General features: G+C 36.5%; 3 protein-coding genes and 1 pseudogene across 4 annotated transcripts; 3 read left to right on the top strand and 1 right to left on the bottom strand.

Annotated features, from left to right (window-relative positions):
- Positions 1-340: 340 nt before the first annotated feature.
- LOC110608691 (probable lysophospholipase BODYGUARD 3) lies at positions 341-3765 on the bottom strand. Its single transcript, XM_021747967.2, has 4 exons — positions 2855-3765; positions 2407-2735; positions 2129-2328; positions 341-889 (listed from the first exon to the last, which is right to left on the bottom strand). Exons 1-4 carry the CDS (start codon positions 3429-3431, stop codon positions 565-567), a joined length of 1431 nt encoding a protein of 476 aa, XP_021603659.1. The 5' UTR covers positions 3432-3765; the 3' UTR covers positions 341-564.
- A 2294-nt stretch (positions 3766-6059) lies between these two features.
- LOC110607012 (beta-carotene isomerase D27, chloroplastic) lies at positions 6060-8293 on the top strand. The gene is made up of 6 exons (XM_021746058.1): positions 6060-6631; positions 7211-7303; positions 7441-7502; positions 7658-7764; positions 7851-7946; positions 8021-8293. The coding sequence occupies exons 1-6, from the start codon at positions 6251-6253 to the stop codon at positions 8068-8070; spliced, it is 789 nt and encodes a 262-aa protein (XP_021601750.1). The 5' UTR covers positions 6060-6250; the 3' UTR covers positions 8071-8293.
- A 143-nt stretch (positions 8294-8436) lies between these two features.
- On the top strand, positions 8437-12215 carry LOC110609824 (annotated as a pseudogene).
- Positions 12216-15878: 3663 nt separating this feature from the next.
- Positions 15879-20506, top strand: LOC110609316 (protein CANDIDATE G-PROTEIN COUPLED RECEPTOR 7). Of its 2 annotated transcripts, none has more exons than XM_021748810.2 (2): positions 15879-17374; positions 19919-20506. In XM_021748810.2, the coding sequence occupies exon 1, from the start codon at positions 16015-16017 to the stop codon at positions 17317-17319; it is 1305 nt and encodes a 434-aa protein (XP_021604502.1). In that variant the 5' UTR covers positions 15879-16014; the 3' UTR covers positions 17320-17374; positions 19919-20506. The 2 variants fall into 2 exon arrangements, with proteins under 2 accessions (XP_021604502.1, XP_021604501.1); XM_021748809.2 differs by lacking the exon at positions 19919-20506 and adding an exon at positions 17969-18225.
- The last annotated feature ends 4710 nt before the right edge of the window (positions 20507-25216 follow it).

The raw sequence follows: 25216 nt of genomic DNA, 5'->3' as shown, positions 1-25216 counted from the left end.
TAATTCCAAGTCCAATTCAAATTAAAAGATTTAGAATTAAAATGAAGTTATAATATCTTATAATTGTTTATTGGAAATTTAAATTCAAGTCCAAGATTTCATATGCTCGGGCCTATAGCAGGATGCCCGAAACACACATGATCATGGGCACAAGTAAGCCGAGAAGGTTGTGGTCTTTATGACTATTTATTAATGAACATTGGCAATAAAGTTAGGCCTGTGGTGACAAGGTCTCCGTTTTCTTAAGGGGAAAAATAATTCGTATATAGTAGCTCATTTGATTTGTAAATAATTTTCATAAAAATTATTGTATAAAAGGGGATAGAAAAAAGAAGAGTGCGAATATTCAATCTAGCATTTTCATTTCATGATTTCCTTATAATCAAAGCATTTTATACCTAATAATATAGGCAGGTAATGTTTTTCACTTCGCCTATTTGAGATTTGAAACTTATACAAGTAGAAGAAAATCTTAAATTTCGGTGTTATATCCACTTCATTGGAATTTAATATATGTATATATGGTGACTTAATTATAGCTATGACATGCAAAAGGGCAGAGTTTTAACCACTTGATCTGCTCCAAATCTTCTCTAGTTCCCTAGTGAATGCCTTTTCCCTACCAACAACAATAGTAATATGATCTTTCTTCTCGATTACCTTCACTCGAGCACGAGGAACTCTTTCTTGTACATTGTAACTACATTCAATTGGAATAAGCTCATCATTTCTCCCATGAAAGATATTCACGTCACATTTTAGATGGTTATGGACGACGTTCAAGTAGCCATCAAGCTTGCTGGCGGTGCCACAAATAATGTTGTGCAGGGTATGCCATGCTGCGTTATGTGTATGAATAAAGAATCCTTCAAGCAAGAATGTCCTAATCCTGTGAACATTGTTTTAGCAAATTTGCATTAATGTCAAGAGGAAAAAGGCTGATAGATGTATCTTTCATTTGAAATTCAGACCAATCCGACAGCCCACAAGCCAAGTAGATGGAGTACACCACCTATATTAATTAAATCAAACACCCATTACCAGTTGTCTTCATCACTCAGTGACTTTACTCTGAACTAATTTGACTCTATATTTCTAAGTGAAAGATACCAGGTTAATGGAAAATGATGTGTTTTCTTTTTTTTTTTTTTTTTTTTTTTTTTTTTTTTTTTTTTTTTCCTTTGCTTCTAGTGTTCATTAATTGAATACTCCTTGACTACATCAAAACGTATACATTTATTCAATTAATAACTGATATAATAATAATAATTTTTACTACAAAATTTTCAAATAATATTTTTTTATTATAAAATATAACAGATCCCATTATAAAACCTATAATTACTTAAATTTTAATTAATTGAATGTATGGATTAATTTATATAGCTTGAAGTATGTAAGAAATTCTCGGAATTAGGGAACGAAGTCCTAATACTTAAATGTATAAAAAAGAAGAAGAAGAAGAAGAGATGCCTTCCTTTATTTGATATGCTATTGCTAAAATATAAAATTATTCATATATTTTCAGATAAAGGTGTCGTAAACATTTTCAAACCAAAACGGACAATTTTCAGAGTCCGTAGGGGAATTGGTGGCCTACCCAATCATCTATATACATCCCACTATAGAATTTAGCCATTTGGATGGACCAAACCATCTAGAATTAAACACCAAGTCATTTATGTATTGGAAAGGGTCCAGATCATATTCAAATCTATTAAATAACTATCAGTAGTCTATTCTGATGAACCATTAAATTTTTGTCTCACACTTATTAATGCATCAACTACTGCCATCAGTTCATATTTAGAAAGCACTCGGATGATGTCTGGAGGATTTATGCATCCATGTCTTGTCAATCTATCCTATGGTAACCAAAAGGGGCCTCCCAAATGGATTAGCAAAAATATGATTTGTTCGGCTAGGCTAGGGGACGAAATTAGATAAATACCACAAATCTATGCAAATAAATAAAACCATGTTCATCACTTGTCAATAAAAAAAAATTATGGTTGGTAAGTAGTTTAGAAATCGAGCAGAAAACTATATACGAAATCTATATAGAGGCATATGGATATTAGGGTTTGAATATTGAAGAGACACGCACTTGAAGGTTTGAGAAGTTTACCTGTTTCTTGTGATAAGTTTGGCAAGAAATTCCCACAGCCTATGGTTCTTGCATATAACCAGACAAATGGTCCTGGTGATGTGCTCATACCAGCAAGCCATTGAAGCACCAAATGCAATCGGTGGCCACACGCGCCTTGGAGCTACCCTTCTCATCACGTATTGTGTTGGTTGGACTCCCCTTGGCACTGGATAATATGGCTGCCACACAGATGCTTAATTACAACTCCTTAATTAATGTGTAATTAATTCAAAATAAAACAGTTCATTTGAACCTACTGGTGCAAGGAGCGTAAGGGATTTGACGGATCCTGGGTGTTTTACTGCAAGTGCTAGGGCCAAAATGCAGCCTAAAGAATGAGCCACTATATGGAAGGATTTGACTTTGTAAGGTTCCATCACTGATCTTTCAATCATCTCCAAATGCTCTCTAAGTGTGTAAAGCGAGTCTGTTGGCTTTGGACTTCTCCCAAAACCTAGCAAATCCACAGCAAAAAATCTGTAGCTGGATTTAGCAGCCTCCGACAAGTTTGGAAATACAGTTTCTGTCCAAAATGCTGAAGATGAAATGAATCCATGGATGAAGAGGACATCTTCTTTTGCCTTGTCTGGCCCAGCATACAAATCCAATGTAAATGTTACTTGAAGCTTAATTAACTATGGATAATTAAACGAACTTATAAAAAAAAAGAAAAGAAAGAAAGAAAGAAAGATTTTATGTCATTACCTTTTGCGCCTTCAGCCTTAACAAATAGAGTTTCGGTGCTAGAGGTGGTCCAACTAGTGCAAAGTTTACAATCACAGTCAGACCATCTTGGGATAGGATGTGCTTTCTGGCCTTCAATCTTTTCTTGAAGCATTTCAACAATGGTGGAGTTAATCGTGAATGTGGATCTCATCGTTCCTTTCTTCGTCTTCTCGCAGGATTGTACAAGGGTCTTCTCCACCTTGATTCGTTTTAGCTCATTAACAGTCAATTTTGAAACCTCAGAAAGTAGCGAAGGTCGGGTATAGAGGGTGTCCGAGATCTCCTCTAGCTCTAATTTGCTAGAACTAAGGCAAACAATCTTGGACTCGCCTTGCTCCGAGACCAAGATCTTGCCACTGCTAGTGATGGCTTCTTTAGCTGAGGTGCAGTAACAAGGTTTCCATTCTGCTTCAATGAAGAAATCTGCGACTTTGTAAGCGAAACATAGAAATAAATCAAGAAGATCAAGAAAAGTGAAGACAATGAAGCTCACAGCCTCATGTAAGGCTCTGCCTGTTAACGTCAAAACCATTCTGGTTTTGCCCATTACGCCCATCTCACTACTGAATATGCCAAAGAAGCTAATAGAGAATTGAAATGAGGAGAATGAGAAGGAGAGAGGAAGAGAGAGCTATAAAGGCAATATTAACTACGCATTTAGCTAAACAAGTTCAAAACATAAGACTAAGAGCCATTACTGATGGCTCAGTGCACGTAATTAGCTCTTTTATTATCTTGATATGCAAATCCTATATTGCCAATAGAGGAAACTGCACACTAAAAGGATCATGGTCATGATTCTTGATGTAAGGCCTTGCTAAAGAAGGACGTGAAAAATATTACACTAGTTAAAATTCTGGAGTCTTGACCCCTATATATACCAAATGTGTCTCACTAGCTAATTTATGAAAGCGTGTGGAATTGCTTCTGTTGAGAATTTATTAGCGAGAGAGAGGGGCATAGGCTGTAGCAGAATTCATTGTTTCATTTAACATCGTTTGTTGGCCAAGATAAATGGTAGGTAGTGGTTGAACCCCCCGAGGCGAAGAAACTATTCTTCCTCAGCCAACATTTAAGTTTCCCCTGCAAATAACTTTTCAAATAAATTCTACCATCTTATGAAATACTCCTCAAGTTTTCTTATTTCCAAAACTTAACGAAGAAAAAGAAACACTTTCTTGCACTTAAGAAATACTACCTGGTCACCAATTTAATTTCTCATTCATTAGATTAATTAATATGTACAACTCATCCTTAACTCGTTACTGGCTTGATTCATTTTTGTAAGCATTAGTATTTTCAAAATTGAACAGGTCTTTAAACCTCATCTATTTATTGCGTACTGTCTTGGTCACATGACTTGTATCTCAGTAGTGACTTTCCACCACCGTCCTCCTGTCTTATACCTGCCAAGTATAATTCTGCTTGGTTTTTGAATAAGTTGATTGCAAAAGTTTTCTTTGAAATGAAACTTTATAATGAAAGATGGTAGCTGCGTTGATCAGATCATCTGGTCATGCCATTTTATTTGATTCTTTGAAATGAAACTTTTTAACATTCTTCCTTAACTATGTACGTTTATTTATAGTTGCAAATTAATTATGTCTTGTCTTTCGCTTCTTTTTGTATTTAGCGACTCCTTGGTGGATGCGGGAGATTCATGCCCTCCTACGGTTTCCATCACTTGAATTAAGGATTGATTGTATCAATTTCAACAAATATCTGCTCATGTAATTCACCGCCTACATATCCACAAATTAAAAGATATCTGAAGATTTGAAGTAAGTTAGGTTCATCAATTTAGCAATAGCCCTTGCACATATATAACGCGCGCCTTGCACTGTGATATGTCTACTCTGAATTAAGAATAAGATCAAAAATGTTATGGGCATTTTCTTTTTACATTGCTGATTATAAATGAGGTCAGGAAGTTGGAGCTATGTAATTAAGTTTAAATTATTATTTTTTACCAGATTGGAAGGGTTCCTCTGGAGCAAAAGTATGCTATTTTGAGGAAACTAGATATTATATGGCGGCCAAGCTTCTCATGTTAAGCACATTCTATACACTAGTCTTCAAGCCGTTACCTATCATCAGGAATTAGTTTTTAGATGCGAATCTCGGCTCATTTTCTTAAAATATTGTTAATGCCTTGTATACATTGTAATTTTTATTTATTTATTACATGAATGTTTATAAGATTATATATGATTTAGTTCTAGTTTGTATATAGAAATTTATCAGAGAAACTAGCGCTTTTTATAATTGAACAAAAGAAATCATCATCTTAGATAAATTTCCAAGCATTTATGAGCTCAGCTCCTACAACCGTTTCTAATACAGCTATCAACAACCCTCTTGACGCTCTTGCCTTGAATGATTTGCTTCTCTTGCTAAATTCCATTCATCATAAATGTATTCGCTCTCCTAGACTAGCCTACCCATTACTTCTCTATGAGAAACAAGGTTGACTACTGCCCTCTTAACTCAACATGTCGGAGCAGCATATCAAATTTTTTAAGCACTTCAATAATAAATAAAATAGGGCGAGTTTTGGATCACTAAACATAAATTTGGATGCTGCCTTGGATTGTCAATTATCTCGAGTCTCAATGTGCTCTCAGTATGGCATTAGAGCAAGCAGTTGACTTGCAGTGAAACTGAAAGCAGAAACATGGACAAGTAAATGAAGAGTGCATGCCTTCTATGAACATCATGGGGTACTTGGCTAGCTTGCATTAATTTATAATCAACTTCAATGCCCAAGGAAGTCAACGGTTTTGGTGAGCCATGGATCATTGGCCCAATCATTAGTGTGGATAATAGTAGGCCGCAGGGTCCGGGAAGGAACGCAGACCAGCAGCACTTACATATATTCACACAGAAATAGGCCCAACCTCAGATGACCATTAATATATATATATTTCTTCACCCTTAGGCCTGAAACTAGAACCGACCCACAAAGAGGTTTGACGACTCCACAACAGAATCCAAGCGTGGCATCTATCTTAGCCTCAAAAAAAAAAAAAAAAAAAAAAAAAATCCCCATTCTTCGATGTTATGTGTGTTTATATTCTCAAATCTTGCCGTGCACACTCAATTTATTTACAAATCACATTTTATTTAAAATCATAATAGCACTTAATATAAATTGATTGTGAAAATCCTTCCACAAATGCAACGTATGGCCATAATTTTCCCAAGGTAGCAATACAGCCTTCTCCCACCATATGTTTCGTTTATCCGTCACAGAATATTTTTTCTGCTTCTGGAATTCCCTCAAAACAACATGAACATAAGCCAGGTGAAAAACCCAATAACAGAACCCCAACATAGGTGAACCTCTTCGTATTGAAGCTCGATACAGAATACTTCATGGTGGCTCTAAGCCTCCAATCTGTCCATTTTAGACCAGCTCAACAAAATCCTTCTTTACAGACATGGAGACCCAGAAATTTTATAAGATGTAGGATTGCAGAGCCCACCGGAAAGCCAGCTCCTTTGGGACAGAAAACGAAATACAACGATGGATTTTTTGAGAAGGCATTCATGGCTCTCTTTGCTAGGAAGATGGAGAAGTTCGCGGCTCCAGTCAAGGATGGGACTGAGAGTAAGAACAAAAGGTGGTTCGATTCAGACTATGAGAGTTTTGTAGATGTTTCCAGGAGGGTAATGCAGGGAAGAAATCGCTTGCAGCAACAGCAAGTAGTTCGTGAGGTGCTCTTGTCCATGCTCCCTCCGGGTGCACCGGAGCAGGTGGAATTTTCTCAGTTCTTGATTACTTGATTCTGTTTTTTCTTTTATTGTTATTTATTATTTGAATGGTTAAGCAATGGAAGTGCGGATCAATAATTAGCTCCTAGCAAGCTGATAGTCCTACAAAATTATCAGTTTGTTGATGTTAGGGGAATGAGATTTTCCTTGTAGACATGTTAAGCTGGGATTACTGTTTTCTTTGTCTTTCTTGGCCATGCTTCTATATTTCTACTTTAGCTAATGTAAATTTGGTCAAAGTAAATATGAAGTATTTTTTAAGGAAATTTTTGTGTAACTAAAGTATAATCGTACTAAGAATTGATATTGAACTTATACTAGGCCTGCTTTTTCTCTTGTCTATAAGAAAAAACAGATCAATTAAATGGTAAAGAGAAGAAGTTCCAATCTGATAAGAAATTATATGTGCAATTTTCATTTCCTTGCTTCTGAATTTAGGGTTGATTATTACTGAACAGCTTACTAATGAAAAGATTGGGCCTGTGAGCAATTTGTTCAAGTTTTATGCTTTTGATTAGTCTCACAATTTGAACAAATGATACGCATGTCTTGGTGCTGCAGTTCAGGAAATTGTTTCCACCAACAAGGTGGGCTGCAGAGTTCAATGCTGCATTAACAGTGCCTTTCTTTCAATGGTTGGTTGGTCCTTCTGAGGTAAAACTGACAATACTATAGCTTCTCCAATCAATAGGAGCCTTATGTGCGTTTGCTTCAAGTTATTTTAGTAACAAAGCTAGATATGTTAGAGTGCTTACAAGTTTGCTGCATTTTATATGTTATAATTGAATTAGGTTGTGGAAGTGGAGGTGAACGGGGTGAAGCAAAGAAGTGGAGTTCATATAAAGAAGTGCAGGTAAGAACTCTCTCTCTCTCTCTCTCCCCCTCTCTTGCAGCCTTTCTTCTCGTGGGTAACATCAATCTGCCACATTTCATGCTAAGCAAGAAATTAAAAATAGTACTTGTGTTTTATACAGTAATAGAAATTTTAACAAATGGTTCATCTACAAGGTACCTTGAGAATAGCGGGTGTGTAGGGATGTGCGTTAATATGTGCAAAATTCCTACTCAAGATTTCTTCAACAATGAATTTGGACTTCCCTTGACCATGACTCCTAGTAAGTGTTGGTGGATTAACATAGTTGCAGTCAAATTCAAAGTTAGTACCATATTTGGATGTATCGTAATCTGTAGTCACTCTCAGATTTTGAAGATATGAGCTGCGAAATGGTGTATGGACAAGTCCCACCTCCATTTGAAGAGGATCCAGCATCCAAACAGCCCTGTTTTGCAGATATTTGTAAGTTTAGTCCTGTATTACTTGGTTAATGCATGGCCACTGCCCTGCACTCTTACTATAATTATCATGTGCAGGCTCCATTTCGAATCCCAACTCCAATATTTGTCCTAAGCTACAGGCTTGAAAAGATGTTTGCTTCTAGTTGCTGTACCAGAAACAAGAATTTGATGTATCGCTATCAGGCACGGACCTTTGCTTTCGTACAAAGGATGATATATTCACTTTCTCACAGAAGATCAATTCTAGGCAGGAGTTGTAATCTCAATGAAATGGTAGTTCATTATTTTATAATCCCTACAAAGGATTTGAACTCTAATTTAATAAAGATAAAAATTGAATATAGTAAACTACTTAGCTAATGGATGATGTCAAAATTGCAATACCACTTAATACTTTTTCAAGATTAATTGATCCATTCTCATAATTAGATAATCAAAGCAGCAGATGAAGAAAGTTATAGCTTCTTTCTGAAATGGTTTTCGCATTTTTTCTTCATCTGCTTGCACATTTGGTTTCAAAAGCAAAAGAAATGCTCAATATTGTAGAAAAATAATTCAGATTTCTTGTTCAAATTAATCCAGTGAATTGTCATTTTGTTCTTCCTAACTGAGATATTCATTGCAGAGAATTTTGAATTAATTAATCTTAATTTATATGTCATTTGGTACCTTTCAAGACATTTGATGCCCAAAATTTAATATTTTCATCAAGGATAATTTTTCTAATATAATTAATATCACCTAAGTCTAGAATACAATAATTTGATAATTTCTTTGAGGAATACAACAATGTATTTGGGAGTGTATAATTATAATATCTGATTAGTTTATGTAGATATACCAAAAAAGTAATTATATTGTGTGTGTATATATCTAATGGAAATTTACATGTATAAGATATAAATATTATTCAACTGAATTGCTTAATAATATATAAACAAATTAGAATAGAAAATTTCTTGAAAATTAAAAAAAACAAAAAAACAAAAAACATTTTTGCAAACAATTCTTACTTAGAATAAGACCAATCTTATGCGTAGCTAATTGTCAAAGACATCACAAATCCTCGCGAAATCCCAAAATCAAGCCGCATTAATGCAAAGAAATTGATTGTTCCTCACCGCAAAATTCTAAATCCTTGACCAACCATGTCATACTCAAAGCCTGACCTTTTATGTTTCTGTCACATGACTCAAGGAATCATGCTTGGATTTGGAATAATGGCAGTAACTAATAAAACTGTTGATGCAAATTGTTAACGGTAGTCTCCTTGTACGTGATAGGCTGATAGCCTCAAAGTTAGTTTTGACGTTCATGTGATTTACCTTTTTGTTCTATACGTATCCGTGACTTGGTTGCAAGAAGACAAATTTCTGAGTCTACATAATCCAATACCGCACTCCATACTCTGCCATTAATTACGGCATCCAAAGTTCCAGAATCTGCCTAACCATTGCCTTTTTAATCTTTGTCCTGACTTAATTTCCGCAGCTTTTAAGCCTTTGACATGTCTAACACCTACCAGTTACCCTCTTTTCTTTCCTCCTGTCCTGCTGATGTTAACTGATACATTAACGAACGCGAATTAATTATCTGTTGATGGTGTATCAATTTTGGTCTTTCTTCTCGTGTCCTTTTCTTTGTCCATCAACGATTTTCAGAGTGCTATATCTTCTAATTTTGGATAAAGTAGCTTGAATGTCGTTTGTCCCCACAGAAAAAGGTCCAAAATTACGCAGTTGATCTTGTCCCGTGAGCAGCATGAATCCCTCACAGTTAACGACCAGCAACTAAATACCCAACTTCTCACAACATACATCTCTTTGTCTATAAATGGCAACCATTTCTCTGCCCTACTCATATTCACAAGCCCTTGTCTCTCGCCCAACTGCTAGTCTATTAGGGCACTACAAGACAGAGAATGGCTGATGCTGCTAAAATTTCATCATTTGTGCAGATAATTCTTATAACTTGCTGTTCATTTAGCCTGTTTTGCAATGCTCAAGATTATACTGATGCTCTTGAAAAATCCATCCTCTTTTTTGAGGGTCAGCGGTCAGGAGTATTGCCGCCTAATCAGAGGCTAAACTGGAGGGGCAACTCTGGGTTGTCTGATGGCTCTAGTTATCACGTATTTCATATTCTACTACAAATTCTTTTTTGGTAAATCATATAATGAAGATAACAATGGTTTTAATTTTTAATTTGATTGCGGGTCGAATTCCAGGTGAACCTAGTTGGTGGATACTATGACGCAGGAGATAATGTCAAATTTGGTCTTCCTATGGCCTTTTCTACTACATTGTTGGCATGGAGTGTCATTGAATTTGGCGCCTCAATGCAGAATCAGATTGAGAATGCCAAAGCTGCCATCCGTTGGAGCGCCGATTACCTTTTAAAAGCGGCAACTGCCACCCCCGGCACCCTCTATGTTCAAGTGAGCACTTTATTATTATTTTTATTGATTTGTCTCCAGCTGGGTTTCAAACGTTCCTATACAGAATAAGAAGAAATTAAAATAAAGAGAGAATAAGAGACAGAAAGAGAGAAGAGAGAGATAATCTTGAATGATCGAGTTACAGGACAGTAAAAAGGCAATAGGCTGGCATCACTGAATAATTTCAAAATGAAGTCAATTTACTGGATTGTGCAGGTTGGAGATCCGAACCTGGATCATAAATGCTGGGAGAGGCCTGAAGACATGGACACACCACGCAATGTGTACAAAGTGACCACTAAGAATCCAGGATCCGACTTAGCTGCAGAGACCGCTGCTGCGCTGGCTTCTGCTTCAATCGTTTTCAAAAATTCTGACCCGTCTTATTCTTCCAAATTGCTTCAGACTGCAATGGAAGTAAGCCTCCCCAGAGACTAATCTCTTGCCAGATATTCGTCTGGTTCTACCATTTCCGTTTACGAGAAAGCTTGTTGTGATTGTACAAGTATTCGATTTTGCAGATAGGTTCAGAGGTTCTTACAGTGATTCTCTCAGTTCAGCAGTCTGCCCATTTTATTGCTCTTACTCGGGATATCAGGTAAGATAATCAATCATTTGCTTCTTATTGGTTTTCTGATATCAACTCGTCTTGACGTAGCTTTTCTACTTAGGATGAGCTTCTTTAGGGTGCATCCTGGATTCATAGAGCCTCACAGAACGGCTCATACTTGGCCTACATCAAGTCAAATGGTCACTTAATGGGTGCTGATAACGATGACTACTCCTTTAGTTGGGATGACAAGAGAGCTGGGACAAAGATTCTTCTTTCCAAGGTTCTACTCTGAACAAAACTCCCGCTTTACCTGCCAAAAAAAATTATTAATAATAATCGTACGATGCCAGATGAAAGCTTTTAACTCTTGGGACTTTCAACAGGGATTCTTGGACAAACGCGTAGAAGAGTTTCAGTTATTTAAAGCGCATTCAGACAACTACATTTGCTCTCTAATTCCAGGAACTTCTCGTTTCCAGGCCCAATATACCCCAGGTAAGCAATTTTCTCCTCCCATTCTGTGTTCCTGTCGATTGTCTGGTGAGATTGAAATTAATATCTATGCTCTCTGCAGGGGGCCTTCTCTACAAAGCAAGTGAAAGCAATCTACAGTATGTGACTTCGACATCTTTCCTCCTCTTGACATATGCTAAATATCTCAGTTCAAATGGAGGAATTATCACGTGTGGAGGTTCAACGGTGACGGTTGAATCACTGATATCACAGGCCAAGAAACAGGTGGACTACATATTAGGTGATAATCCAGCAAAAACGTCGTACATGGTGGGTTTCGGAAAAAGGTATCCCCAACATGTGCACCACAGGGGCTCCTCTGTACCATCCATACATGCACACCCAGATCACATCTCCTGCAACGACGGGTTCCAATACCTCTACTCTAGTTCACCCAATCCAAATGTCCTGATTGGAGCCATTGTAGGTGGTCCTGATAATAGAGACAACTTTGCAGATGACCGAAATAACTACCAGCAATCGGAACCTGCTACGTATATCAATGCACCATTTGTTGGTGCACTTGCATTTTTCTCCGGCAAAAACTAATGGATTGTTATACATACTCTCGCTCTACTGATACAAACTATCTTATTTATTTCTCAGATAAGTGCTGAAAAATTCTCAAACTTCGTTCCTTCTTTTTCCCAATCATGTAATCTGTAATCTATAGTCACATATACAAACATATTCTGCACAAGATTGGGCAAGAGTCCGGAATTAAAACAAAATTAACCTTTAGTTATAATAAATTAAAATCATAATGTAACGGTTCAATTTTTGTGCGATCCAAATAATTTTTGGATTTATTTTTCATTCGATTCAAAATAGTTAATTTAAATTATTTATTTAGTAATTACATACTAATTATTATATACAATTGTATTTTTCTGTAATTTCTCGATGTGTTATATTTCACTCTCTCCACTCAATTTTACGACCTCCCATCGTAATTTTATTGTGCTGATTTGAATACAATTGTTAAGTTAGTATTGAATTCTCGGATACCGTGGTTCGCTAGTATTTGAGCGGCTCCACTTCGTCTTATATGAGTAATCCTTTTCTCACAGATTCACTAATTTTATATAATTTCTCATTAGGTGGCTCTAATACAGATTGAAACAGTCCAATCCAAACTTATATAAATAACTTTTAAATCTATTTTTCAAATGACCTAAAATAATTAACTCAAGTTATATAGTAGTTTCGTATTATTTATTATATATAATTTTATTTTTTTTAATTTTTTCATAATTTTTCAATTCGTACTGTTTCGTAAATAATTAAAAATTAATATGAATAATTAGAATAGAAAGTTTCTATAGCCGGTAAATAAAATTAAGAGCGGAAAGTTGGTTAGTGCAATTCACGTTCGTAAAAGAATAGAGTTCCTATTACTGTAGAATACATCAAAGCAATTGGACATAAATTGGCACGGAAAGATAGTTTCAGTGTACGCAGAGGTGAGAGATGAGATGAGTGTAGTTACTGCCAAGTCTATGCACAAATTCTAAGCTTATCTGCATACGCCTAACGGCAGGAATAAATTATAGTGGGCCATTCACCCATAATACTCTAAACGACGTTGAATTTCCTAAACTTTTCTTTCATTTGAGGTAGCATATGCAAGTAAACAAGTCATGTCAACTTCTGGACAAAAGCTCTCCTACAAAATCTTTCTGTGCATTGCATCGCTTCTAATAGATAAATAAATAATATTAATAGGCACAAACATAAAAATTGATAATAAAATAAAAATAAAAATGCTCAATTAACAATAAATAAATAAAAATTCGATCATTAAATTTAGCTGAGCTTGTCTTTATCCTAAATCATTTTATTTGCCTTTGGGGGAAAGACCTTTTCTAAAGACATTGCTATGTGAAGAGCGGTTCTTATGGTAAATTGGCAGATAAACCAAAAAATACCCTCCAATCCCGTAAGCTCAGGCAGAACTAATACGCTACGTTTATTGAGAGTTTATTTAGTGGTCCCAAAATATATGCCTCCATCCTTAAGATATAAATTTATTTTTGTTTTTTATTCTTAAATACTATCCGAGCCTGGTGCATACGCAGAGGCAGATTGCGTGGAAGCATGTGATGGATTTTATCATATTTTTCAATTTATCATCATGAATATAAAAAATAGAAAAATTTCTAAAATCTATGAGTACACAATCCATTTAGAAATCAGAATACAATCCAATGCTTGGTTTGACTAAGAGAATTAAAATTGCAAATGTTAAAGTTGAATACTGATGAGTTAGTGAAATAAAGAGCAAATTGCAGAAGTGCATAAAAAGCTCAAAACGCCTGTATTTTTAGACTCATCGATCTTCACTCAGTTTTATCAAACTACGCTCGATCCTATTGCCTTCCTCATGAATTGCAATTTCACCCCAAAGAATTAGAGTATTATTATTTTAATACAAAATGTTATATAAAGAAGACATTTCATAACAAATGTTATATCGCAATATTTAGAGAGAGAGGTTTTCCTTCTTGTAGCGTGATTATGTTCATTTGGGCATTATTTATTTAGTTTTATAAGTTAAAAATTAATAAATTAATCACTATTATAAAAATATAATTAAAATTATGTTATTTTTAAAGAAATTTATTGTGTGCATTTAACATTAAAATTAATTTATTAAAATGTATAAAATTATATAAATTAAATTGTAAATGAATGAAAAAAATTTATTATTTTTAAATTATAAATTAAAGATAACTTATATTTTAATCTATAAATTTTAATGTGATTAATAGTCACTTAAATTCTTAAATTTTTATACAATAAATATGTATTATTCAATTTTTCTTTAAAATATTTTATAAAAAAAATGCATACTCTCACTCCACTTCTCTTTTTGGCACCCATTGATTTTACATCAGTTGAGATTATAGTGTTACTACAAAACCCATAGCGAAGCTCCTTGTCACATGCAGTTAGATACTTGGATGAGAAATCAGTAATTATTTCAGGCTTGAAAATAATGACCGTGGATGTGAAGAATAAGGTTTTTGTAACTATTAGAAAAGAATTTGGGGTTGGAGGTAGATAGAATAAAGACATCTACAATAGTGCAGTTTCCAACAAGATTGATTTTTGGAGATGGAAGTACAGGCTATCCAACCATCAGTCTTGCATCCTCTTATGCCCGAAAAAGGTAATCAAAGTAAGGGAAAAATATCTTGGACAAAAGGAATTGAGAAATGCACGGGAAATGAATAGGTATAAATTGGGTGTGAAAATTTTAAGTCATGTTTTTAAAAAGCTAAAGTAGAGTAATGGGTTCAAGTTTGAATTCCAAATCTAGCAACTTGGGCAGATGAATTGATTCAAGAGTTTATGGGGTTCTTGGAAAAGCATTGGAATTGACATATAATGCTCACTACAGGTGATTTCCTCTCTTTAAGACGTATTAGTGATCAATAACCAGAAGAGCTTGTTGATGCTTATGCTAGGTTCCAAGAGCAAGTGGAGAAGCATTTATCAGCCATGAAGGCTAGAAAGGCATTGTGAGGTTCTTGGAAAACAAGAACGGTTGGGTTTCATCATATTGAAACGGCAAGTGAGATTGGAGAAATTTCAGTGGACTATTCTTAAGCAAATTTCAAGATCCAAAGTAGGAGAAGTAGACATTTTCAATCTCTTTGGAAAGGGATAAAAGTTAAATTTTTTTTTTTTTTAAGATATGGTTTGATTTTTAAATTTTAATAATTTATTATTTTTGAAGAAAATAAATTTTTTTAAGATATTTCAAAATTTTCTCTTGAAAAATTTCTCCGTAAGTTGAAATTAAAGAATTTTTTTTTATAATTTTAATTTTTAAAAACTTTATTTCAAAAATTATCAATTCCTCTTTAATACATGTTTGAAAAATTTTTAAATTTAAAAAAAATCTTACATTACCTTAAAAAATCTCCTAAAAAGAGAGTTTAGATATAAAAAAACTCTTACTGTTAAATTTTATTAATAGAAAAACTTTTAAATTAAACATGAATAAATTGAAATAAAAAAATTATCAATTTTAAAAATGTAAAAAATTAATACGTATTATAATTTTTATTCACACTATTTTTTTATACATATTAAAAAATTTTTTATTATATTCATTTTAAAAGTATTAAAATTTATTAAATATTAAAAAATATTTTAAAAATAAAATAAAGTTAAACATTTTTATAATAGTAAATTTATATGTTCATATAAAAAAAATAAACAATACTTTTAAGACAAAAAAAGAAATCAGACAACTTATAGATAGAGAGAATACATTAATAACATTAAAATCTATTTATTTATCCTAAAATAAAACAATCAACTTCTAATAATTTATAGTTTCATTACAATAAGGGTTAAATTATAGTTTATTTCTAATAAAATAAAAAATAAAAAAACTTCTCCCCTCGACCGACACCGTCTTCCCATTGAAACTTAACCTCCGGTTGTTGTGCTGTTATATTCTTTCTTTCCATTTCTCAATCGCAAATATAAACAAATAAGGAGAAAGGAAAACCTCACAGATCTGAGAACCCCCTCTCTCTGTCTCTAAGATCCATGGCTCGCTTTTTTCTCTTCTCAGTAATTGCTTCTCTTCTATTTTCTCTTTGTTTCGCTGAGATCCGATCTTCTGATGTCCGATCCGATGACCGTCCTATTATCCCCTTCGACGAGTTTGGGTTTACCCACAAGGGTCAACTCGAGCTCAGCGTCTCTAACATCCACCTTTCTAACCAAAACCCTGATCTCGACCTCTCCAAGGTCGGATTCTTCCTCTGCACCAGAGATTCCTGGCTCCACGTCCTCCAGCAGATCGAGGACGGCGAGATCACTTGTGCTCTCCAATCCGACCTCATCAAGCACGTCTTCACCTTCAACAAGCTCCAAAACGGCCAGACCAACTTCTCCGTTATCTTTCCCGAAAACGACGCCGATCAGTACACTCTTGTTTTTGCCAATTGCTTGAATTCGCTCAAGGTCTCCATGGACGTCAACTCGGCCATGTATAATCTCGAGAGGAACGGTAACCGCGATTATCTCTCTGCAGGCAAGACCATTCTCCCTCGAGTTTATTTCTTGTTCTCACTTATTTATTTTGGTCTCGCCGGATTATGGATTCACGTCCTGTATAAGAAACGACTCACCATTTTCACAATCCATTTCTTCATGCTGGCCGTGGTTGTTTTGAAGGCCTTGAATTTATTATGTGAAGCAGAGGATAAGTCTTATATCAAGAGGACTGGTAGTGCTCATGGATGGGATGTGCTATTTTATATGTTCAGCTTTTTGAAGGGGATTACTCTGTTTACTTTGATTGTGTTGATTGGAACGGGATGGTCGTTTTTGAAGCCCTACTTGCAGGACAAGGAGAAGAAGGTTTTGATTATTGTGATTCCTCTCCAGGTGGTGGCAAATATGGCTCAGGTGGTCATCGATGAAACAGGACCATACGGTCAGGACTGGATCACCTGGAAGCAGGTGTTTTTGCTGGTTGACGTTGTGTGCTGCTGCGCCGTTTTGTTCCCCATTGTTTGGTCCATTAAGAACCTGCGCGAGGCCGCCAGGACAGACGGGAAGGCCGCGGTGAATTTGATGAAGCTGACACTTTTTAGGCAGTATTACATCGTGGTTATTTGCTATATTTACTTTACCCGAGTGGTAGTATACGCATTGGAGACTATTACTTCATACAAGTACCTATGGACCAGCGTGGTGGCTGGAGAGCTGGCCACATTGGCCTTTTATGTGTTTACTGGATATAAGTTTAAGCCTGAGGCGCATAATCCATATTTTGTGATCGATGATGAGGAGGAGGAAGCTGCAGCAGAGCAATTGAAGCTGGAAGATGAGTTTGAGTTGTAATTCCTTTAGATATCGATTGAACAAGATGCCTTTCCAGCAAATTGGGATGATTAAGGTAGAAACCTGATCGTTGCTACAATGCTTGGGTCTCTATGAACATTTTGACTGTTATGGGGTAAATGTGACTGTCCATTATATATTCTCTTTGTTTTTTTTTGGTTGATGGACTATGTTCTTGTGCTTCTATAAGATAGTATAGGTTCATAAATGTTCTCTCTCTGTTATACTGGATATTGGATAGCGTGTAAAAGTTCTCAAACTTAAATATTTTCAAGAAGTTTTTTGGGCAAAATTGTTTTCTGATTGTTACCACAATATTGTATTCAACCAATTTATTCACTTGCATTGCATTTAAGGCGGGATTACATGCAGCGGCTGTAGACAAATTCTACAATTAATTAAGAATGATTTCCATATAGTGATTTTGATATCAATTTGTGGGCATCTCCATTCGTAAGGATATGGCTGTCACTCTTGAAATGATCATGTGTTCTTTACTTTAAAAGTTCTTCATAGGAGTGCATACTCCAGTAAGATTCACAGTTTGCGAACATGAATTTACTTGCCACATGATCCTTTTTCTTTTTCTTTCTTAAAGCACATAACTAACCATCGAAATCATCTTTCTTATTTTTCTTTCTGAATTTAGGCGCAATGTCGTTTTATGAAACTGAAGTGTTGCACAACTTTATCAGAGTAACGATGTAGAATCAGAAGCATCTTTATTTAATCTGGTGTGCAGATTTTCCTTTTCTCTACAATGTCATAGCTGAGCCTTTTGCTTATCATTAAATAAGAATGATAAATCTTGAGAAACATAAACATGAGCTCCAAATTTCTTCAGCATTGTATCATTCATGACAACGTTCGTGGGGTTATTTTGTGCTAATTTCTCTCATTTCATTATGATTCTAGTTTGCCTCATCGATGTTATCAAGTTTCATTTCTGATCATCTATATTATAATTGATATTTATGGATTTCAATTAATTATGATTTTATTGTTTGGCTGAACTCTGAATATCCATTGTATTTTAACAGATGTTTCAAACTGCTTTATTTTTTTTTAATTTCTAATTTCTTTTAAACAAGTATTTTCGACCACAATCTCAAACATGCTGTAGAAGAATTAATTGTGGAAGTGCAATAACAGAAGTTTATATTAGCAAATCCAGAACAGAAGTATTAGTAGCATTTTTCAAAGTGTATATTCAAGCCAATCCGTTAGGGCATATTCCTTAATATCTCTACTGGGTTGATTTGCTTATAAAATATAAATGCAAGTCTGGTTTGCTCCAGCTCTAGTGATTGGTGTTTAATGTATTGTTTTGTTTGACCTTGTCGCTTGCATTTTATGGAATTAGAGATTGGTCCAACACATGGTTGGAAAATCTGGGTGTCAAATTGCATTTGAATGCTACTGGAGCAGTTTATCATGAGCTGAAGCTAATGGGGGGAGTAGTGGTTTGAAATTCAAACTTTGAATTTCTCTCTCAGGTTAACATATCTGCACAATGGATTGTGTAAGATATTGCTTTTCATTTTTTTTTTATTCATTCTATACGCGAAATGTATGATATGAGCAAGTATTGTGAAATTAAAAACATACAATTGCGAGGCATATAGAAAAATTTGGTTCTTCAAATTCAATTGGCAATGTTTATCAGACAATACGTTTTCTAGGATCTAATTCGCAGCATCCTAGCCTGTAAAGCTTGGGTCCGACTCTGCAAATTGTTACAAAATTCTGTAGTTTGTAGTGACTAAACCTCGCCATCAAGAAGAATAGTTCTATTTTCCCACCTCTTTACGTGTATCATTAGGTAATTTTTCCCCCTCAAAGGTAAGATATCATAATAGGCCCTAAGAGATTTCTTGCTTTAGGGGATTACGAAGGAAAGAAAGATCCCGAATAGCCATTGAAGTCAAACTTGGTAAAAGATTTATGTGCCTCGAAAAGCAACTCCCAATTTAGCAGCAAGCAAAAGTTTCAGAGCAAGTTATGCACGCAAGTGGGTCGTGCATATCAGGTTACGGTCTGGAATTGGGATGGTAGCAACGCTTTGTGATTTTTAAGAAATAACTAAAAGTTTTCTTTCCATTTCAGTTTCAACTTGTAATTTTAGTTAGTTAAGATTTTAATCAAATTCAACCGCTAGTTTTTCTTTTACAAATTTCCTGTTTTTAAGAAAAATAGATTTTAGTTTGAAATCGGATCAATCCGCCTGGTCTGGTCTCAATTCCATTTAAAATATGGCTGATACTTACCCAACTATATCATGGTATAGCAAACCCGAACTTGATCTGTTTAATTCATCATATGTGTTCCACCACCTCTCTGTCTTTTTCTTTTCTCTCATGGACTAAACTCCTTGTCACTACTGTGCGTCGGCTTCCCCTGCCCATTTCGAGCGGAGAAGCTTTACTTTCCCTTTCGATAATGGATTTTTCTCTCTCCACTACTGGGTGGGAGGTTCTTTTGTTTCTTTTGTTCTTCTTTAATTTTTCTCAGCAAATTTGCATTTTTATAGGAGAGGAATCTTTGATCTGCTTCTTATTGCTGTGGTGAGCGTTGCTCTTAGTTTGCATGTTTTCTGCAGGTTTATCCATGACGCTCGAATGACCGTTTTATCAAGGAATCTACTTTCTTTTTCGGCGTCGGGTGGTATAGCTATCTCCAGGATGCTCATGGCAACCGCTGATGGATTGCTCCGGTCCCTTATGAGCACTTTCCTATCACCACATGCAAGCTGGCTTTTCTCTAGGCCTCTGTTGTTTAGATTCCATTTTCGGCTGAACCACAATACTGGTCCTTGCATTTTCTTTGTTGGCTTCCACTTGTTTTTTTTTTTTTGAGATTTTTCTAAATTTTCAAACCAGAGGTTGTTGTTTGTTGGAAGGGAGGCTCTCCCTCTCGGTTTGGCTTCGGGAAGTTTTCAGTTTGTGAACATACCCTCACCGTCACCGACAGCGCCCTCTGCATTCCTCTGTTTTGTGAAGCTGGGTTGTCTTACTTTTCGGGTTTGACCCGGTTCTTTTAGGATTTGAGTGGTTTTTCTGCTTGTTGGACTTTTAATTTGATAGTAATTTATTTCTATTTTAGGCCTAATATCCTTGTTAGTCATTTTTAAGTCCTTTGGATGAAGATGTATTCTTTTTTTTTTTTTCTAATCAATAAAAATCTACTTTTGACAAAAAAAATATTCATCATATTCAACCACAAAACTGAGAAATGTTGAATAAAATATTAGTTTTAAATTTATAAAATATTTTTGTAATTTGATATAGTTGATAGGCGGTTGTCGAAGCCGTCAAAAATAAACCTATTAAACAATCAATAATAAACTTGTAAATAGTGGCAATAGGGTCGAACCACAGGGAATTGACACTAAAGATCTTCCTAATAATAACCAAGATGAGTAAATAACAAATAATTAAAAGAGGGGGTTTTGATTTGATGATTAAAATTAAATATCAAAAAAAAGTAATAATTTAAATAGATGAGAATTTCAATGAGAAAGAGATTCTAGCTGAAGTGTGAGTCTAATTCAGTTTGTTCAGAATTGATCATTGATTATTAAAGACTCCTATTTGATTTCAATAAATCAGTTTTGGTTGTGGAAGACGCTTCTCACAATTCAAATTCTTTCTTAGTTCTAGTTTGATTAGGAAACGTTCGCTAATCAAACACTAATCAACAAGTTGCCAAGGAACGTCCTTGGGGCATTGTAGCATCGAACAACTGTTGACTGCATTAAGACTTAGAAAAACCCAATTCTATCCTTGCCAACCGCGTGGTCAAGTTTAGATTATGCAACTTGATTAAATGTGTATTTGAACAACCTAAGCAATTACGGACCTAAATCATTCAAACAATATTACTTAAGCAATTTAAAAGCAATGGGCCCTTATTGATTCTAAAAGCAAAGTAATAATTATGGAAAAGATCAGTTTGCATAAATATTGAAACAAACAAGAGTTCAACAATGGAGTATTAAACCTCCCAATTCATCACAAATCTGAATATTCTCAACTTCAACTAGAAAAGAAAAGAGTTTAGCCACTCATGGTGGACTAAATACACAAAAAGATGAAAGGAAAAGAAAAAGGAAGATGCTGGAGAGTTTCTGGCGAGTTCAATTCCTCCGCCGAAGATGTCTTTGCTGGTTTGGAGGTTGCCTTTTTATAGTTGAAGAGTTCCATCCTTCTAGGGTTTTGAATTCCCTTTTTAATTTGGCTTGTAACTCCTCTTTTGATGTTGAATTTAATTGCAACTGGAATTCCTTAGGTGAGAAACTCTTTCGTGGCTCTTGGAATTGTTTTGGTAGTGATTGAGTTGGATTTGGACTTCTGAAAATTTGAAATTCGGTTTCCTGAACAATTTCCCGCTCTGCTGTATTTTCTGCTGTCGAAGTGATTTGCCCGGCGATTTGACCAGTTTCTTCAAGGGATTGGGCAAATCACAGACCTGATCACGTTTCTGCCAGTCAGTTCTCTCTGTCTTCTGCGAGTGATTTGGCCAGTGTCCTCAAGTGTCCTGGGCAAATCACTGCCCATATTACTTCTGCCTGTTGCCTCCAGGTTTCTGCTTCAGCTTGATCTGGGCAGATCACTGGGCAAATCACTGACCCAATCACTTTTCTGTCAATTTTCTGCACTTTTTCTCCAATTTTCCAATTCTTTCCTTTTTTGTAAAAACAAGATAGAAACCATAAATTAGACTAAAAAATGTGTAAATAAACAATCAAAAAAGATAATAAAAATGTGGCTAATTTATGCTTGATCAAATACCCCCACACCTAGCTTTTTGCTTGTCCTCAAGCAACAAATAACTTAGCCAATCAAGTCCCCTTTTTCCTTAGAGCCTAAGTACCACTTAATCAGCCTCCCCTAGATTCCTAAACTGAATCGTCACAGTATAGAGTACATGTACTAAGGTCATCTTCTCCTTTCCTTGTTTCCTTTCACCTACCATGGTCAAGAGAAAGGTTTTTGGCTCAATCATGCTTATTCCTTTATGTTAGTTTTAATGCAACCCCTAGGAGTGATTTGCCCATTTTCTTCTCTTTTTCTTTTATTTTTATTTTTATTTTTAGCAGCACTTATTCTTATCCTTGCCTGAAAAAGTCACTAACCTTTTTACGCGATTGTGTACATGGGTGATACACCCCCGGTTACTCAGTTAGTCACTTGTTCAAGTGGCTACTAGCTCTGTTCATAGTCTAGACCATCGAAACTTATTTGCTTGAAAAAGTTACTGACCTTTTTACGCGATTGTGTACATGGGTGATACACCCCCGGTTACTCAGTCAGTTACTTCTCCAAGTGGCTATTAGGCTTAGTTCATAGTCTTAGACCATTGGAACAAGTTTGTGATTTGTGCTTTGTGCTGGTTTTTCATGATATTTTGGGCAAATCAGCTCTTAGGGAGTTACACTGACTTTGTGTTTGCATGTATTTGTATTTTTATTTCCCTTGATCTTAGCAAATTTGAGGATTCAATTCAAGAGAAAAACTCCCTAAGTGAAGGTAACATACTGTGAATGATTCAATTTAAGCTTAAAGGGATGGCAAATCAATGGGGTCATGAGATAAGGAAACTCTTTCAGCCTTGTTATCTATGTTGAGTAAAGCAATTAGCTACAAAATTCTGTGTGTGTGCGCTAGGAGTGTGAAAAAAAATTCTGGTGTGTGCAAAAAGGGGTAAGAACAATGCAAAAAGAAACAAAAAGAAACAACAAGAAGCAAAAAGATGGTATAATCAATGAATAAATACTCTCCAGTACCCCCACACCTAACCCAAATATTGTCCTCAATGTTTGAATAAATGTATAGAAAAATGAAGGAGAGAAGGGAAAGTGACTTCCTGGCATGTGAGTGATTTGACCAGTGACTTGGGCAAGCACTGGGCAAATCACTGGGCAGATCGCTATCTGTCACGGTGCTGGGGCAGAAAATGGTCCATCAGCAGGTCCAACAAGTGCTCCATCCTTTGCATTCGATCCTCAATCCTACTGAGACGAGCCTCTACTGTCTGGTTGGGTGCTTCGTCTTCAGGTGGCTGAGGAGCATCCTGCTGGGCGGCTGCTGGAGGTGGCTCATTTGCTGGTGCCTGCCCTATTGCTTGTGTTGTCTCATCTGCAGGGGCTGCTATAGTGGCTGGCTGCTGGGTGGTGGTGCTTATGGTGGCTTTCTTCCTTCTGAAAACACGCTCATGGCATGGCGTTACTGGACCTGCAGGTGCAATGGAAAAAACATCCCCCACCTTGCAAAGCAACCCCATGTCATCTAATGTGCGTAGGTCCAAGGGGGTTGTCTTGGAAGTGGGGGAAAGGTCAGTATATGCTGGGTGCAATAATTTGAGATTTACTGCAATGGCAGTGATCAAGGGCCCAAAAATCAGTGGCCTGTTATACTGAATGATGCTAGATAGTTGGGTGGCAACCCAGTATCCCAGATGTATTTTCCTATGTGTGTGCATGCACCAAAGAATATATAACTCAGTTCTGGTCAGGATGTTGGAGGCATCCTTCCTCCCAGAAAATGTATAAGCCAGGAATCTGTGGAGGTATTTCAGGCTGGGGTTTTTGAGGTAAAGGTCCTTGGACCTTGTTGGTGAGTAGGTGTCTGGTGGATTATCACTTAATTCCAAGTACACAGAGCTTGGATCAAACTCAGCAGGGAAGTCCCAGGTGGACTGAGGGCATTCACAGCCCATGGCTATGCCGAATTCCTGCAGGGATAAGCGAAATCGCTTCCCCAATAACCTGAATCCAATAGTGCCTGGTGTGTGTATGTTGTGCATGGCAGGTTTGTCAAAATAGAATGTGGTGAAGAACTCATGTGTGAGTTCAAGGAAGGAGGGCATGCGCAGGAAGAAAAAGGTGTCCCAGCCAATAGTAGAGATGAGAGAATGTACCTGGGAATGGAGTCTCAGTGCTCCAAGGGTGGCATGGTGGATATACTTACCTGGGTGATATGGTAGGGATGAAACTTTAAGCAGCCTGGTGCGCTCAGAAATTTTGTTGAATGTCAGTGCTTTGACGATGTGATCTGGGTATGCTGGCCTGGGCAAATCGCTGGGCAAATTGCTGGGCATATTGCTGAGTGTGTCGCTGGGCACATCGCTAGGCAGGTCCGTGGGCGCATCAGTGGGCACATCGCTAGGCATAGCGCTTGGCATATTGCTAGGCGCATCAGTGGGCACAGCGCTGGTGGGATCAGGGGGCGTAGTGTTCTCTTTGTGTCCTGCGGGATGCATGGCTGGCTCTGGCTCTGATCTCGGTGGCGACTGTGGTCTTGGCCGTTTTTGGCCGTGGCCGGAGGAAGTGGTGGCTTCAGGTAGCATTTCGCCCGCAGGGTTTGCCTTCGGGGCTATTGTGGACGGTGGTGGCGGCGTTCTTGGCCGTTTCTATTGCCGGTGATATGTCTGGACGGCCGGTAAGTCGGTGCGTCCTGTTGCTGTGTTTGTAGCCGGTGGTATTTCGATGTTGGTGGTGGTTGATGGAGGGGTATCCCACGCTTCATCGTCACTGTCATAGGGGATGGGTTTCGGTAGCCCTAGTTTCTTCCACATGAATGGTCCGCCAGTGGCCTTCATCTTAATTCGGACCATGGTGGTCTTGAGTTTGCCGGTGGGTGAGTGGTGGTCGGAGAGGAGAAAGCTTGAAGAAGAAGAAGAGATAAAAAAACAGTAGTTTAGCGTAAAAAGTAAAAGAATAAGAAAAGAACTACTTAAAGTGATTTGGGTATGTGAATCTGCCCTGATCATTTAATGCTGGCCCTCTGGATTCTTGACAGGGTGATTTGACCAGTGATTTGGGTAAGCAGTGGGCAAATCACTTGGCCAGATCGCTGCTCCTTTGCAGTTGCTGGGCTGGTACTGTTCACGCCCTTTT

Source organism: Manihot esculenta, chromosome 2 (assembly GCF_001659605.2).
Source record: "Manihot esculenta cultivar AM560-2 chromosome 2, M.esculenta_v8, whole genome shotgun sequence".
NCBI classification, from domain to species: domain Eukaryota; kingdom Viridiplantae; phylum Streptophyta; class Magnoliopsida; order Malpighiales; family Euphorbiaceae; genus Manihot; species Manihot esculenta.
This window is presented reverse-complemented; position numbering and strand designations above follow the sequence as displayed.